Below are 18,354 nucleotides of genomic sequence, written 5' to 3'. Positions count from 1 at the left end.
GAATACCTTTATTTTGCTGAGTTTCATTTGGATTTTCTTAGACACCAGTTCAGACCAGTACTTCTCTCCTAAGAAGTCCCAAAACATTCTCCCAAGCAAGGCGTTCACCCAGGCTTCCTGTTCTTCCTCCTCAGAGGGTGGAGCCTCTGGCAACTGGCAAAAGAAAAGGGGCCAAAATTAGCTAGAAAGCAACTGGAGAACAAGACAGGTGCTTATTTTTATAGTCACTGAAGGTCCTTCCCTATAGAGATGGATAACCACGTGAGTCATATTTCTTCCCTATAAATTACAAGTCCCACATTATGTCAGTGAAGAGAAAAAGAAAAGCCACCATCACAGATAAAAACTTCTCATCCCCTGTTTTATTTTTCTACCAGTCTTCCTATGGATACCATTAGCTCAGCCAAATTGCTTTGCCCCCCCCCCTTCGCCCCTCCCCCTAATTAGCTCAGTACTGATCAAATGTCTGCCTACCTCTCTTCTGGCTCAGGCTCCCTGGATGAGTAACTGTCAGGCTGGTCCTCACCAGGCAGCCCCAGAGTTTCCCAATGCTCAGGACTCTCACATTTAACCTCCTGATTCTGTGACTCATGATTCTCTGGGGTGAGAGGCAGGGGAGTGCTTAAAAACACTGATGCCTGGGTCCTACACCAGACATACTAATTTAAGTGGGTATCAAGATTTTTAGAATCTCTCTCATTGATGTAACAAACAGGTGAGGTTGAGAACCCCAGTCCTGGATTAGAGAGGCACTCTCAGGAATTCAGTGAAACTCCTGTAGCTCTTCCCACCTGGGCCTCAAATGATACAATCCATTTAAAGCATCTGTCACATCCAGTGTGCAAGGTAGAAGAGCAAACCTAGGTTAGTCTCCAATTTCCAAGGCTAATGACACTATGGACTACGGCCTGGTGAGGGTGAAGAAGGGAGAAGCAGCAGTGACATCTATGACAGTATGGTGAGGTTTGGAGGTTAGTGCAGGTAATGCGTGGCGGTCACCATTGTTGTCACTATTGCTGCCCACTGAGGCCAGGCCAGACCCTGTGACAAGACTCCTTCTCAGGCTCCCTCTTTTATGCCGCCCCAAACCCTAGAAAGACAGAACTTTTATGTCTATTTGGGGGATGAGAAAACAGATTCAGAGCCATTCAGTGCCTTGCCTGAGGCCCCTCGTTTATTGGCAGAGCCTGACTCACAGACTCCTTCTCCCGGATCTCCACCTGCTGGGTCCTGTGGGATGGCGGGAAAGGGGTGTGACTGGCTCCTGGCGTGACAGACATTTCCCTATCCTGAGGTTTCTAATTAGACTATAACTTTATAGAAACAATTAGCCTTGGAAAGCAAAGACCAAAGGAACTGGAAGTGCAGAAATCTGCGAACTGTTCACCCTTTCACTTCTATGGTTTATGTAAATGCATTTGTCTTGCCCTCAGGGGTTGCCTGCAGCCATAACACACACCTGACATTCTCATCCTCTCCATGCTCCATACATGTGCATTCATACCAGTGTGATCTGGTGTGGGCAGCTGGGACTGTGCTGATGTCGCAGCTGTGTGCCTAGGCCAGGAGCACAGTACAAAGGGGGCTTAGTGCTCATGAATTTGACACTTGGCGAAGTGATGACTTGTGAGTACTTCAAAGGTCTGTGGCATGTACCTACGTGTGATTTTTCTGAAGCCTGGTGTTCTGAGGGTCTGGCCTGGTGAACCGCTCACTGAGCTTGTGCAGGGCCTATCAGACTGCCCAGCACCCACCTGACCACTAATCTTGTCAGAGCTTGTGCCATCTTTCTCTTTGGGGACCTGGGGCTTAACTTGCATTTTCAACTAATGTTACTGCATGTGAAGGGAGATGTTTTATGTTCTAGGAGTCCTTCACATTTGGAGTATTTTGAAAGGTCTCCCTTATAAATGTTGGTGAGTCTCATTAAAAAAAAATTAAACTCTGGTTTTGAGGCAAGAGAGTAAGAAGCTAGGAAAATTCCTTGACAAGTGGAATAAGGGAAACTGAGACAAATAGTTAAACAAGGCCACATAATTAACAGCCTGCTAATAAATTGCAAGATCTTATCTTCCCTAACCAAGGACACTTAGGAGCAGATGGTTTACACTTCTTCTCCCCTACCAGAGAGTAAGTAGCTTAAATCCTCCAGGTCAGGGAGATAGATAGCAGAGACCCAGTTAGTGCCATTAGTGCCAGCCAAACGCCAGACTGGATGAAGTCAGGAATAAATAACAAAAAACCCAATTAAAGCCAGACAAATCCAAGACAAACATAGAGCAGTAAAGCTGACCAGAGAATGATCCCAGAGTCCCCTATAAGCTCATTTTGATGGATCAGCATATTAAAGAACACACCTGGAAAGCTGTTGAATATTCCGTTGAGACCCTCCCCTGAGACCTCCCCTAAAACTCCCTCCTTTAGAAAACAGCTAAAAACCCTTAAGACAAATGACCCAATGCACACTCTCTCTTAAGCATGACTATGTCCCCCTTCTTTTCTTAGGTGTGTATCTTTTCTTTCTTTCTCTCTCCTAAGCTCTAAGGGTCCCCACAAGATTTGTAACCTGGAAGCAGGGAGCAGTAGGCAGCAGCAGCTCATTCTGGGCTAACCCCCTCAACCTGTCTCCTAGGTCCCTCTTTTTGTCTTTGTAATTTCCTTTCCTGAGTCCATGCAGCCCAGTCTGGGCTCATTCCTGTTGCTGTGACCTTGCCTCTTCTATCTCAAGCCTTTCCTATGTTTCACTGTCCACAGCTTTAATAAATGTATTCTCTCAAAATCACCAGGATTGGTGTTGTGAAATATTTCCTACACATGATGGGGCAAACTGCCTAGTCCTGGTCCCTTTCTGGTGAAAGTTTAAAAAATAATACATGTTGATCATTCTATTTCAGAAGACATGGTTCTACCTCACTCATTTTAATGTCTGAAGAGTATTCTCTCGGTGCTTTTCTAGTGCTGTAATGTCTTTTGATATTAACCAAGACCTTTCTACCACCAGGTCCTGGACAAAGGAGCGGAAGTCTGTGATCAGCGAGCACTCAGTCATGCCACAAATTGTACATGTTATATGGAGTCACTTTTCTCTCTGTCTGAACACCTGCACTCTACCCCTAAGGGGATCTGGTCCAGCGAGGTTACTGTCTTTGAGTCCCATCAGATTAGCTATGTAGACTTCGCAGTAAACACTCACCCTAGGACAATGCTTTCCTCCCTGGGGGAATTCAGGCAGGGCCTAGCTGCTGCCCACATAGGGTACTGCATGTCTTCCTTAGATCTGCAGGCTACATAAGAGAATAGATTTCTCTTTCCCTTCTCAAGCAGGAGAGTCTATGCTTTATTAACCTTTCTTTATAACCCTAGTTATTCACAGTAAACAGGTTTACAAAAAAAAAATTTTTTTTTTAAATAGCAAGAAACAAAGGCTATTTCACAATTTATATTTGAGCCAAAGGCATATGATGTGGAAACAAATTTCAGAAATAACTGACAAGCAGGTTGTTGTTTTCAACAGTTCCTTTTTCTAATTCAGGCTTCTCGCCACAGACTCACTGAGAACAAAGAAAAATCCAAGAACGGCAAAACATTCAGAATGCCTCAAAGCAGTTTATGAACAAAGTCTGGATTCAACAGGCTGCTAGAAAGAACTCACTTCCAATGAATGTCATAAACATTAAAGAGCTTAAAGAATAAATGTACATAGGTTTCCTAATATTGCTATTTGGCTGGAGGAAGGAATGGAAAACTACCCATTTCACTATTTCAACTATATACGTATGTACATTTTCAAAGGGCAACTTTCAGAAAATGGCTTCCAAAAAGCAGTTGGAGAGGTCAATAGTCTGAAGGTGAAAATGACTATCATAACTGAGTAGCTCTTGGGATATATGTTATTAAAAATTAGCCTCCAAAGTAAAGTAGTAGAGATTTTCTTAATTTTGTGGTATAACCTTTCCTATTACAAATGGCCAGGAGACCAGCCCAGGATTTTTTGTTACAAAGAGAGCTTAGTGCCTCTGATCCTAAGGTTTGATCATATACAATCTGGTGCCACTGAGAGTCTCACAAAGGGCCGCTTGGTCTAGGGCAGGGGTGGGCAAACTTTTTGACTCGAGGGCCACAATGGGTTCTTAAACTGGACCGGAGGGCCGGAACAAAAGCATGGATGGAGTGTTTGTGTGAACTAATATAAATTCAAAGTAAACATCATTACATAAAAGGGTACGGTCTCTTTTTTTTTTTTTTTTTTTTTTTAGTTTTATTCATTTCAAACGAGCCGGATCCGGCCAGGGGGCCGTAGTTTGCCCACGGCTGGTCTAGGGGAAGGTACAATGAAGACCCTTCCCCCAGGGTTGTTAGCTATAAAAACAATACATAATCATTATAGAAAACACCCATAATCCCACTATCCAGATGTAATTATTTTAAAACATTTTTTACTATATTTCCTTTCAGATCTATCTATCTATCTATACACACACACACACACACACACACACACATTCTTTTAAAGAATATAAAACTTTTAAAAGACAAAATTGGATCTAATATGGTTTTGCATCCTTTTTATATATAGCTTCATTAAGATTGAACTCACATACCATACAGTTCACCCATTTATAGAGTACAGTAAATAGTTTTTAGTGTATTCAGAGTTGTGAACCAGTTTTAGAGTATTTTCATTACTCCCCAAAGAAACCCTGAATCCATTAGCAGTCACTCCTCAATCCTCCCCAACTCCATTCCTACCACTACCACCAACACCACCCCTAGGCAACCAACCACTAATTTGTCTCAATGAATTTGCCTATTCTGGACATTTCATATAAATGGAATCATACAATATGTGTTTTTTTGTGACTAACTTCTTTCACTAGGTAAAATGTTTTCAAGGTTTTTCCAAGCTGTGGCATGTAACAACAGTACATCATTCCTTTAAATTTCAGAATGCTATTCTATTGTATGCATATACTACACTTTACCCATTTATCAACTGATGGATACTTCAGCTGTTTTCTACTTTTGGCTATTGTGAAGATTACTGCTATGAATATTGGTGTACAAGTATTTGTGTGGACACAGGTTTTCATATCTCTTGGACATATATCTAGGAGTAAAACTGCTGCATCATAAAACTATTTAACATTTTGAGAAACCACCAAACTGTTTTCCATAGCAGTTGCAGCCTTTTTCATTCCTACCAGTAATGAACAAGGGTTCCAATTTCTCCACATCCTCAATAATACTTGTTGTTATCTGACTTTTATTCTAGCATCCAAGTGGTTGTGAATGGTATCTCATTATGGTTTTGATTCACATTTCCTTGATGGTTAAGTCAATGACAGAGTATTCTTTCATATGCTTATCAGCTATTTGTATACCTTCTTTGGAGAAGTGTCTATTCAGATCTTTTGTTCATTTCTTAATTGAGTTACTTACCTTTTTATTATTGAGTTGTGAGAGTTACTTATATATTCTAGGTACTAGACCCTTATCAGATATATGATTTGCAAATATTGTCTCCATTTTGTGGGTTGTCTTTTCAATTTTTTTAAAATATATTTTTTATTGATTTCAGAGAAGAATGGTGAGGGAGAGAGAGATAGAAAGATCAATGATGAGAGAGAATCATTGATCAGGTGCCTCCTGCACACTCCCTACTGGGGATCAAGCCCGCAACCTGGAAACAAACCCGGGACCCTTCAGTCTGCGGGCCGACACTCTATCCACTGATCTAAACCAGCTAGGGCTCGTTTCAATTTCTTGATGTTATTATTTGCAGCATAAAAGTTTTTAATTTTGATGCAGTCCAATTTATCTATTTTTTTATTTGGTTGTGTGTATTTTTGGTATCTTATGTAAGAAGGCTTTCCCTAACCCCAAATCACAGAGATTTACACCTATTTTTTCTTCTAGGAATTTTACAGTTTTAGCTCTTAAATTGAGGCCTATAATTCATTTTGAGTTAACTTTTGTATATGGTGTGAGGTAGGGGTCCAACTTCATTCTTTTGCATGTGGATACCAATTGTTCAGAACCATTTTTTAAAAAGACTATTCTTTCCTCTACTGAATTGTCTTGGTACCTTTGTCTATATCCTTTCTAAGATTTATTTTTAAATTGTATATATGCCTTCACATTTCTTACTTATTATATGAAAAGCACTTTCTGACTTTTAAATGTTTGAAAAGCCAACTTTCAGGAGGGAAAGGATAATCTTTAGAAAATCACTCTGCCAATTAAGATTTCCTGATTACTATTCAATTCCTACTTACTTTGTAGGGTTCTCAACTCCTGATAACACAAAACAGGGAATATCATATGATCCATTTATAGATAACAAGATAATTAGTGCAAATAGTAATAATAAAAAACTATCACTTATAAAGGAAAGCATGAAGAGCAATAAAAGTAGTACAGAAACACTATAGCAGACCTTATTTTCCAGAAATTGTGCAATGATATTTCACATCCCACATGCTCTTCCAAGAAATCTGCTAACCACTCAACAAGAGGTGGAATCCCTGCCCTTCTCCTTGAAACTGGGAGGGCATTTGTGATTGCCTTGACTAATAGGGCACAGTGGAAGTGACATTATTTTACTTCTGAGACTTGGTCATAAAAGACAATACAGTATTCACTTAGCTTTTTCTCTAGGGATGCTTGCCTTCAGAACCTAGTCACCATGCTGAAGAAAGCTCAGGCACCTGGAGAAGAATCGAGGCCCGAGGCCCTAGCTGAGCTCCCATGCAACAACCAGCATCTTGCCAGCCATGAGAGCAAGCCATCTTGTAAGCAGATCCTTCTGCTTTCAGTCCAGCCTCCCCAGATGACACTGTGTAGAGCAGAGAGAAGCCTGCACTGCCAAGTCTGACCAAATTACAAATTTGTGAGCAAGATAATTATTGTTTTAAGCAACCACTTTGTGGGCTGTTTGTTACGCAGTCATAGATAAATAAAACACACCTATGTTGTATTCAGGACCTTCTCAACTACCAGATCATGAGAGCCAGGATGTGACCCACACATGCCTCATGCAGACCAAATAGATGCAGAAGCCCAGCACTAAAACTCATACGCTTTCTTCAAAGGCCCTTCTTTCAAAGGCTTATCTCTATTCACACAATTGTGGCTCTCTGGTTTCCTAACCCATGCAGATTAGAATCATAAAACTAACAGAGTGGGGGTGGGAGATGGGGATAAGTGCTCAAGGAAAAGCCAGCTAGAAAAATACATACCCATACCAGTTAACTGACAACCGAGAAAGAAAGCTGCAGAGTTTGCAGTCTGGAAGACTTGGATTAGGGGAGAAAGGCCTTCTGACCTCAACAGCCTTGCATGACAGGCCTGGATTTCCGTTTGTTGTACTAAGTCTTTATCAAGAAAAGATTAAATCATTCTGCTTGCTCTAAGGGGCCCAAAAGTACAATGTGGTTTTTACATTTTCATGAGACTTAGAAGAGGAAATAAATGTTTACTGGAAAGGTTTGCATTAGAAATCTGCCCCCACCCCAGCAGTGCTGGGTTGAGAGGCTGAGCTCTTGGCCCTCAGGGTCTCCCAGTCCCCTGGGCTCCCACAGAACATGTTCTGAGGAAACAATGTTCTAAAACCTGTTTTCATTTAAGGAGGTCTTTTAAAAAGCAAGCTTTTTATTAGATAATTTTCTTCCATCAGTGCACAATTCTCCCCCTTATTTATTTCCCTGAGTCTGATGAGTCCAGGCAGCTGATAGCACAGGGAGGATGGAAGTTTGGGGTAGGGGGATTCACTAGTGATAAATCAGACATTTCCAGAACAGTTTTATATTAACCTACTCTAGCCTATGGACGGTCTACTTCCTGCTCTTGCTGGTAACTTAGGGCAGAGGCAGTAGCCAGCAAAGGCACATGGTCTTTTTTCCCCTGATAAAGTAGGTTACATGAGGAGGGCTCAAGGCCTCTTCCACACTGAAGAGCTCAATGAAGTGAATCAAGACTAAAGGCACACAACAGGAAGGTATCAAATGCTTCCCATTAAGAACAGACATATGGTCCCTATAAGAGGTCACTTTAGTAACTGAACATGGAAAAACAGGCTTCATGCTCCTCAGGTGGGAGGCTGTGTCTCAGAATATTAGTGGAAAGTGATGGCAGGAGGCCTCATGTCAAACAAGGTTTTTTGTTTGTTTGTGTGCTCTTTGTTGTTAATCCTCACCCCAGGATATTTTGTCCCTTTTATTTTAAAGAAAGTGGAAGGGAAGGGGAGAGACCGAGAGAAAAACACTGATTAGTTGCCTCCTGCACATGCCCCTACCAGGGCTGGGGAATGAGCCTGCAACCAAGGCACGTGCCCTTGATCAGAATCAAACCCTGAGACCCTTCACTCCAAGGGCCGACGCTCTAACCACTGAACAACCAGCTAGGGCTCAAGCAGTTTTAGAATGACCTACCAAAATGGCAGCTGGGGCCATGGTCTCATACCAGGTTTTGCACACTCCATCATAGCAACTGTGAAATTAAGCTACAGTACTTAACTTCTGTGAGCCCAAATGGAGAGACTATCATCTAGTTCGTAAAACTGTTCAAGGGGTCAGAGTAATTCTATTGAAGAGCCTAATAAAGTCTGGCATATGGTAGCTTATATTATTTATCTTATCACAGATGGTAGTGAGTCAATATCTAGATTTTTACACTTTGGAAATAACCCTGGTGGTGAATCTTCAAAAGCACTGGACATAACTAAGGTGTCTGAGAATTTGAGAATACAATGGTCATTGAAGAATTAGACCTCTATTATTAATGATTCTGTGAACTTCCCTACTGATCACCCAGATGCTCATGTGAACAAACCAGGCTGGTACTCTCACACCCCACATCTAATTCATCAGCAAATCCAGCCAGTTCCCCTACGACACATACTCCCAAAGCAGCCCCTTCTCACCATTGGCTGTTACCACCTTGACCTCAGTCCCATTCTCCACTGCCATCATTGCCTCCTACCCACACTTTTCCTCCTATAGCCAATTCTCCAGGGAAAGCCACTTACCTTTTTAAAACTTAAATCAGGTCAATATTACCCCCTGCTCAAAACCCTCCTGGAGCTTCCCATACCCCCTGGAACTGATCCAATGAGGCCCTGCCTTTGTCCCTTGTTCATTGTTCCCCAAACTGTCCTTATCACAATTCTTTGAATACTCCAACCACATATCCTGCTTTGGGGCCTTTGCACTTGCTGGTTCCCCACCTGAAATGCTCCTCCCATACCTATCACCATGGCTCACTTCCTCACATTGGTCAGGCCTCTGCCCAAATGTCACCTCCTCAAAGAGACCCACCTTGACCACTGATCTGAAATAGAAGTTCTGGCCACCTTCTGTACTCCCTTATTTCGCTTTCTTTTAATTTGTATCACCACCTGATGTCTGTTTCTTGCTATCTCCGGAACTACAAGTTACCTGAGGGCAGAGCCCCCTCTTTCCTGTTCATTACTGTGAACAAGACACCAATGCCTAGAACAGGGCCTGGTACACAGAGGTGCTTATGCAGGAAGAAATGAGTTTAAATGGAAGATCTGAAAAGCCACTCCTTGGCAGCCAGAATTACCTTTTTTCCAGCCGTGGGGCTGCTCTCTGCACTCTGCACGGGACTCCTCTGGGGGCTTCGATTCTCTTGGGGGACACATCTGGCCATGTACACGCTATAGTCTAGAAGCATCTTCTGCCGCACACTGCCCATCAGCTCCTTCTGCTTTGGCTGGGACATAATCTCCTCTACACTGCCTTTACTGCTGCTGCGACTGTGGGTCAGGTGTCCTGAGGGACTGCTGTGTCTGCTGTGTGAGGGCAAAATCCCTGGAGCAAAGAAGTAAGGATTGTTAATACAGATGAAGAAAAGGACTGCAAAGTAAATGAAATGTAGAGCAAATTCCACTGGGTTACATTGAGAAAAGCAGCTTAAAAGGTTATCAAATTACTATTTAAAAAACAGTGACAGCCTTAGCCAATTTGGCTCAGTGGATAGAGCACTGGCCTGTGGACCAGAGGGTCCCGGGTTCAATTCCAGTCAACGGCATGTGTCTTGGTTGCAGGTTCCTCCCCGGCCTGGGGCCCTGGTCAGGGCTCCTGTAGGAGGCAACCAATTGATGTGTTTCTCTCACATCGATGTTTCTCTCTGTCTCTCCTTCTCTCTTCCAGTCTCTCTAAAAATCAATGGAAAAATATCCTCAAGTGAGGATTAAAAAAAAAATAGTGACAGTATAAGGTTGTAAGGAAAAGCAGCTAAAATGCTATCAAATGACTATTTAAGAAATACTTATAAGGTGATACTCTCCATTCTAATAATAGATAATTTTTTAGAACAGTTTTTATTCCTCCCTAAGACCATTCAAGGTAATGGGAGCCATGAAATACACTAGTAGGTACCTTTTTCTTTTTCCTGGTTATCTCTTAGGGTCAAATAAAGGACTGGCACACACCCAGGGGCAAATGGAAAGTGGGCAGAAAGATAATTGTTCATCCACAGCTCATGGCAATTCCAAACGTGCCCGCTTCTATTCAATAAGGTTTTTATCAAGCACTTTTCTAGGCCAATTCCACATCAAAAAGGAGAATAGCCGAAACCGGTTTGGCTCAGTGGATAGAGCGTCGGCCTGCGGACTGAAAGGTCCCAGGTTCGATTCCGGTCAGGGGCATGTACCTGGGTTTCGGGCACATCCCCAGTGGGGGATGCACAGGAGGCGGCTGATCGATGTTTCTCTCTCATCGATGTTTCTGACTCTCTATCTCTCTCCCTTCCTCTCTGTAAAAAAATTAATAAAATATATTTTAAAAAAAAAGGAGAATAATCCCTGCCTTTGAACTTGGGCACCTAGTCAAATAAATCACAATTTCCTGTAAAAAGTATTGTAGCTGAAGCATGACTAAAGGACTTTTAGGGCAGAAAGAAGGGGGTGACCACCTCTGCCCAACAGAGTGGAGAGGTGCTTACCCCAGTACTGATTTCCACTGGTAGTGACCTCTGGACTGCCTCTTGAAATAACTGGCATTTTCCTGGCCCAGGATGGGAAAGAGCATTCCAGGTAAAAGGAATAGTATCTATCTCTATATATAACCAAACGAATGTTTGACCGGTCACTATGAAGTGCACTGACCACCAGGGGGAAGACGCTCCCTGGTGGTCAGTGTGCTCACACCTGGTGAGTGCAGCTGCAGTGGCATCAGCCTCTCGGGCCTCTGCAGCCGTGTGCTACCAAGGCAGTGGCCAGTGCAACGGGGCCGGGATGAGCGGGAGCAGTGCAGCACCTAGCCCAGGCTCCTCCCTGGGCCCCTGGAGAGGGCGCAGGCCAGGCTGAGGGACCCCTAGTATGTATTGTGACCGGTCACAATAAAGTTAAGTGAAGTTCCAAGCGAGAGGACATGAGGCAGAGGGATAGAAATGAGCAGAGGTCATGATTATCTATACAAATGCAGTGAGTCTAGATGCCAGAGGATGCTGCATTTATATGGTGATCCCGCATTTTGCTGGGGGACATAATTGAGGCCAGGGGCTTGACAGCACTAGCTGTCTCATTATAAACAGGGTTGTGCTGTTGCTTCTTCTTTCAGAGGAAATTTTTAGAAGTTTTATAATACATAAATATAATCCTAAGGAACCAGCAAAGGCTAAAAACATACACCTGCAAATGGTTCCATCACTGGTTGAATGATTCTGTCTAAAGGGTCACAGTGATTGGCCTAAAAGGCAAATTATTAATGAGAACACACCTTAGGTGGCAGACAGACAGTCATCAATTCAGAGTGGGCTTCCTTCCTTTCTATTTGGGAATTTCAATTCACCTACAGGCCCTTTAAAAATACGTAAACATTTAACACACTTGTCCTTACCTGATTTACTTCCAGAGACACCAGTTGGCTTCTTGATTTCCGACTTCAGCTTAGATGCCAGAATAAATCTCCTAAACCACTCCTCCTTTTCTCGGCCAGTTCTCCCAAAGAGATACAATATCTGATCTCTCTGGCCAGATCTTGTTCCTTCCTGAGGATGGGGTGGCTTCTTAGGGTCCTCAACTCCCAGGTCTCTCTCAGCTGGCGGCTTTTCTTCAGAAGTCTCTTTATCAGTTTGGGCCTTGGACATAAAGTCATCTTGTCGACCAAGCTCGATACAAATGGGATACTTTTTATTCCAGATTCGTTTTCGAGCCAAACTTTTAGGTACAAGATAAATCTACAGAGAAAGGGAAGTGATGATTCACATACTCAATTAAGAATATGCTACACTGTGAATGGAACTCCCATTTGACCCTGTGATCCCACTTCTAGGAATATATCCCAAGAAACCAGAAACACCAATCAGAAAGGATATATGCACCCCTATGTTCATAGCAGCACAATTCACCATAGCTAAGATCTGGAAACAGCCTAAGTGCCCATCAGTAGATGAATGGATTAGAAAACTGTGGTACATCTACACGATGGAATACTATGCTGCTCTAAAAAGGAAGGAACTCTTACCATTTGCAACGTCATGGATGGAACTGGAGAGCATTATGCTAAGTGAAATAAGCCAGTCAATGAAGGAAAAATACCACATGATCTCACTCATTCATGGATAATAGAGACCATTATAAACTTTTGAACAATAATAGATACAGAGGCAGAGCTGCCTCAAACAGATTGTCAAACTGCAGCAGGAAGGCCGGGGAGGGTTGCGGGGCAGGAGGTAGGGGGGTAAGAGATCAACTAAAGGACTTGTATGCATGCATATAAGCATAACCAGTGGACATAAGACATTGGGGGATAGGGGAGGCTAGGGGACTGTCTAGGGCGGGGGGATAAAATGGACACATATGTAATACCCTTTGTAATACTTTAAGCAATAAAAAAAAAAAAATAAAGTATCATGCTAAGTGAAATAAATCAAATGGAAAAAAAAAAAGAATATGCTACACTGTGAATTAAAATATGTAGAGTACAAATGCAAACTTTATAGTATTTTTTACTAAAATGATGAATGTGAAATAATTACCATCTATCTATAACATGACTATAGACTTTAGAATAAAATTTTAGAGATGACTTGTTATTCTTCTTCAAAATTATTATAGAAAGTAGATGTTTAAGAATTTTGCAAGAGCTACGAATATGTATAATTTTCAGGTAGTAATAGCACAATAATTATATAGTGGATCTTCATCAACTAAGTTTGGATATCAACTGAGTTTAATGACCCTGGACCAAACGTAAGCTGGGAGGAAAACAAAAATTTATAAAACTAGATCTAGAGGGAAAACTCTAGTTTATAACTAAAGCTATTTTAAATATTTCTATAATTTTGGAAAAACTTAAAGATCAGTCATATAGTTATAAGAAGAACAGAGGCCCTGACTGGTTTGGCTCAGTGGATAGAGTGTCAGCCTGTGGACTCAAGGGTCTCGGGTTCAATTCCAGTCAAGGGCATGTACCTTGGTTGCAGGCACATCCCCAGTGGGAGGTGTGCAGGAGGCAGCTGATCGATGTTTCTCTCTCATCGATGTTTCTAACTCTCTATCCCTCTCCTTTCCTCTCTGTAAAAAAATCAATAAAATATAAAAAAAAAAAAAAAAAAAAAGAAGAACAGAGAATCTATAACTTTTTGGAATAACAAATAATTTATATTTCTCAAAAACACAAGTATATAATACTTTTATCAAAATGTAGTTATATTGCATATCTATAATTTTCATATTTATAGAGACCTCATTAGTTATTATCCTAGTACCACTACATACAGCTTTTTGTTTGAATGAAAAACTTAACTCTCAAAGTCAGAAGAGTGTGCTATGCCCTTGTTCCTTGAAGTGTGGTTCCCAACCAGCAGCATGGGTACCACCTGGGAGTTCATAAAAATGCAGACTCTCAGGCCCCACTCAGAATTGCTGAATTCAAGTCTTCATTTAAAAAGATGCTCAGGAGCCTGGCTGGTGTGGCTCAGTGGTTGAGCACTGACCCAGGAACCAAGGAGGTCATGGTTCAATTCCTGGTCAGGGCACATGCCTGGGTTGCAGGATTGATCCACAGTGGAAGGCATGCAGGAGGCAGCCGATTGATGATTTTCATCGATGTTTATATCTCTCCCCCTCCCTTCCTCTCTCTGAAAGCAATAAAAACATTTGTAAAAAAATAATAAAAAATAAAATAATGCTCTGGAGATTCATATGCACATTAACATTTGAAAGGTTTTGCTTTAAATTGTACTAATACTGTAAACACACACACACACACACACACACACACACACACACACACCCTTTTTAGGGAAAAAATGTTTTTCATTAATCTGAGTTTCCTAAGTTAGTTGGACTTACCTTGCTGTCTGAGAGGTCGTAGATTTTCTGGCTGATGTAGGTGACCTCTGGCTTTGTTTCATTGTAGCTTGCCCTCCTGGAAATATTTTTATTGGGCTTTGAAAGTCTTAAGGTCCCACCCTCAAGTCGAACAAAGACTGAATGTGTCAAAGTTGCATGGTAAGTTTCTGGATCATAGTTGTAAATTTCATTCATCCAACCCTGATGGAGAAAACGTCTATTAGTAAAATAAGAATAAATACAGGTCAGATTCAATGTGAAAATGATGACCGCTGGTATTTGGGACACTGAAATCAAACTTGATCATAACTCAAGTGTCAATTTATTAATGACTACAGGTTTCTGAAACAAGTGCTTAGCTTGAAGGATAATCAGTGCTGAGGAGTAAATTGGTATGTTTTTTGATAACTAAAAAGCTAGATTTGGAGGAGAATGACAATGTCCATTATCCTATATAAAAGGTTATTTTCTTTTTGTAAAGCTGACAAGCAAATCAAGAAACTCAAAAGTACTGTTCATGTAAACAGAGCAAGTCTTTTGCCCTGACCTCCTCTGGGGGTGAGTTATCCCACCCAACCTGGTCTTCCTCAGTAGCCAACTTGCAAACGATCTTTGAAATTTCACAGACCATATTAACTCATGCTACTTTTCCAGGACCCAGAGAACACCTACCACTCTATTTCTATATCACTAAAATAATATTGTAAAGCAGATAATTGAGAATTAGGCATTAAATAAATCACATATATGATCAATATGTCAAAAATTGAAAGTGTATAGTTACTTACACGAGTAAAATATTGGTCCAGGGTCACCTCTCAATCAACATAAATGTACTTATACATTGATTTTTTTAAGAGAACAAACATTGAAGTGTATGAACAACACACAAAGGCCCAACACACCATAAAATTGTGCTAAAGCTAATCTCGTAGCTGTAATTAATATCCATCATTTAACATTCTGTCTGCCCCACAGATGACATGGGTGGCCCAGATCTCTTTAAAAGAAGTTCTCTAGGGAATTTTAATTGATATCTTCCCACCTCATCCCCAACACCCATTTTATAAATGTCTTTCTAATGAGCAGAGAAATGCTAACGCTCACTACACTGGAGTTGAAATTGTCATTCTTTTCAAGAAATAGCCATTTCTACGGTAAGTACTTGATCTCACCTTGAAGTCTAAAGGGCTTCTGCAAATGAGGAATCCTCAGATTTCTCTTTTATTCATTTATTTATTCATCAAAACATTAGTTGAGTTTCTCTATAGACCAAGTAATGTGTCAGGAGTTGATACAAATATTAAAAACAGGACACTATTCTTGACCCAAATCAGTAGAGAAGAATTGAGCCTTCATTTTAGCATCTTATGACCCCACTGGAGCAACCATAGAAATTTGGCACAAAGAGTACCCTGAATATGTCATGGAAGTAAAATTAGACAAATATACTTCTTCGTCTTTGGAGGTGTAAGATTTATGAGCCAATTATATAGGTTTATGTACTTCAATATAGTTTATTGCATGAGATAGGAGTATTTCTCCCTCCTCCCAAAGAGTCACTTGTATCTATTAAAAAATGTTGAATCAAAAAGCAGTAACCATGAAAAGAGGGTGTGATCTAGGTGTTTATAAAGAAATAGCAATGACCAGAGTAATGAGTAAAAAAAGAGAACAAGCAATACAGAGCACAGTGGGGCCTGAAGTGGACTGTATGGTCATAGCATCTGTTTAGATGGCTCTATTTTGCAAAGTGTAGAACTAAGTATATTTTTTGGTTCACAGTTTTTTGCCTTTTTCTTTAGTCTGTTAGTATGGTGAGGTTACACTAATTGATTTTCAAATGCTGAACTAGTTTTGCATTCTTGGGGAAATTATGTATCGGTCATGATGAGTTGAAGTTGGGTCATACCAGCTCATGAGAGCCTATTCTACACATCTCTTCCCAACTATACCTTCAGTGATTTCATGTTGGTAGCTTGCAACTGACTGGTGGGAGTTCTTACACCATGAAAATCAGTGAACAGTACAAAGAGGGCTTCCAGCCCACCCCAGAGAACCAGTTTATCATCACAACACTATGATTATCCTTTTTATACATTGCTGAGTTTGACTGCTAATACTCTGTTCATTTTCCCTCTAAGTTGACACGCTGCTCAAGCCATAATGACTTTCTCCATGCTAACAGTACTTTATTGCATGTAGTAAAAGGAACAAATATTATACATATGATTTCAAAAATACTAATGTTCATAATAATAGCTGACATTTAAGCTCATATTGTGATCTAGGCACTTCAAGGTGCATTATCTCATTTACTTCTGCGAATTCCCTATAATTTTATAGGTGAGGAAAATAGTGAGAGAGGTTAAGTGATTTGCCTCAAGAGTGGTTAAAAAAAAAAAGTGGTCTAGAGAGTGGCAAATCTGAGACTTAAACCAAGTCTACCTGACTCTGAGGTCCAGGCCCCTACTTCACCTCCACGGCACAGACCCACCTTCAGTCTAACACCTGGTGTTTCCTCAGATCATGGCAATGATGGCACTTCTCCCAGGAAGCTACCCTGATCACCTAAGTTACTTTCCTCCTAGCACTGTATCTGTTAACTGCCTGGTTTACTTAACCACAAACTCCACAAGACAATCACAGTTGTAACAAATGTTTGGCAGCTGAGTACATAAATGTAGCCTTATTCAGAGGGTGGCTGTGAGGATTAAATAAAAGCACACATAAGGACAGTTCCAGATGCATAAGTGGAGACAAGCAAAAGAATGTGCTGGGACCATACTAAGTGCAGGGAGCTATGGAGGTTACTTTAAAGTAGGCAACTTGGCCCTAGCCGGTTTGGCTCAGTGGATAGAGCGTCAGTCTGCGGACTCAAGGGTCCCAGGTTCGATTCCGATCAAGGGCATGTACCTTGGTTGCGGGCACATCCCCAGTAGGGAGTGTGCAGGAGGCAGCTGAATCGATGTTTCTCTCTCATCAATGTTTCCAACTCTCTATCCCTCTCCCTTCTTCTCTGTAAAAAATCAATAAAAAATATATATTAAAAAAAAAAGTAGGCAACTTGGTCATTGTTCCCAACCAAAAAAACTAAGTTATAATTACATAAAACAGCACAGTTAAGGAAATAAGTAACCTCAGAAAGAATCCTAAGAGTAAAAAAAAGTTAAAGCTTTTTAGAACAGAAACTGAACAAGCTCTATCTTATACAGCAGAGAGAGATGGGTTGTGACTGGAGCCCAGGTTTCCTGACTCCCATGTAGGGCTCTTTCCAGAACACTATAAGCTTTGATAGGAAACCCGGAGACACTTATAGGGGACACTACTTAACCCACACTAATCAAGTATCCAAGATGCAGACTGGCCATTGGGAGGCTCAGGTCAAGAGGTGGCCAAGCATGACTCGAGTCCCTCCCATTCTGTACCCTAAATGCACCCCTACAGACAAAAACCAGGCTGCCCTTGCAGAAAGCAATTTCCCAATGTAAATCCTAATTGCCTTTTACACCATCGATCAGTCAATTTTTCTGGGGCTTAACACTCTCCCTGGTAAGCTGCACATGGAACTTCCAGAGTTAAGTGGTCAAACATCAAATCCTGAGAGCAGCCCAGCAACTCAAAGGCCTTCACCCTGTTTCTCATATAATCTCAGCCCTTCACTGCTCAGCTATTCTAAAATTCTCAACTCTGAATTTCTTACCAAGTAAGATATTACTCCAACTTAATTTTGTTATGGGACATGGGAGTATAAACAGATACAGCATACAGTTAGCAACTCAATGCATTTCGACAGTCAACTACAAAACTCAGATATGCTCTCAACCCGCACTAAAGTGACTCAGACAAGCCTTGTTTCTTTCTAAAGCTGGAACTGTTAAAATTGAGACAGTGCATGCCACTGCAGGACAATGACCACAGTCAGCCAGGCTGCAGCTGTCTGGCCCACAGACTGGTCCTGTGATCCCATTTGTGAAGGTCAGGGTTTTCTCTTCAATCTCTGGTGGATTTAGAAGCCATGTCTGGCTGAAAGT

The 18,354-nt window shown here is 41.3% G+C and overlaps 1 protein-coding gene across 5 annotated transcripts in view; it reads right to left on the bottom strand.

Moving 5' to 3' along the window:
* Positions 1-18,354, bottom strand: part of TEX2 (testis expressed 2) — a 92,124-nt gene that overhangs the window by 27,630 nt on the left and 46,140 nt on the right. For 4 of the 5 annotated variants that reach the window (XM_036339978.1, XM_036339979.1, XM_036339977.1 and 1 more), the window contains exons 3-6: positions 14,321-14,521; positions 11,862-12,201; positions 9,583-9,830; positions 7-153 (exon numbers count right to left, since the gene is read on the bottom strand). In XM_036339978.1, coding sequence (XP_036195871.1) covers positions 7-153; positions 9,583-9,830; positions 11,862-12,201; positions 14,321-14,521 — 936 coding nt within the window. The remainder of the gene's footprint in view (positions 1-6; positions 154-9,582; positions 9,831-11,861; positions 12,202-14,320; positions 14,522-18,354) is intronic. The other variant, XM_036339980.1, reaches the window with a different exon arrangement.

This window comes from Myotis myotis, unplaced genomic scaffold, assembly GCF_014108235.1.
Source record: "Myotis myotis isolate mMyoMyo1 unplaced genomic scaffold, mMyoMyo1.p scaffold_m19_p_17, whole genome shotgun sequence".
Classification (NCBI taxonomy): Eukaryota; Metazoa; Chordata; class Mammalia; order Chiroptera; family Vespertilionidae; genus Myotis; species Myotis myotis.
Note: the sequence above shows the minus strand (reverse complement) of the source record. Positions and strands in the feature narration are given on the sequence as shown.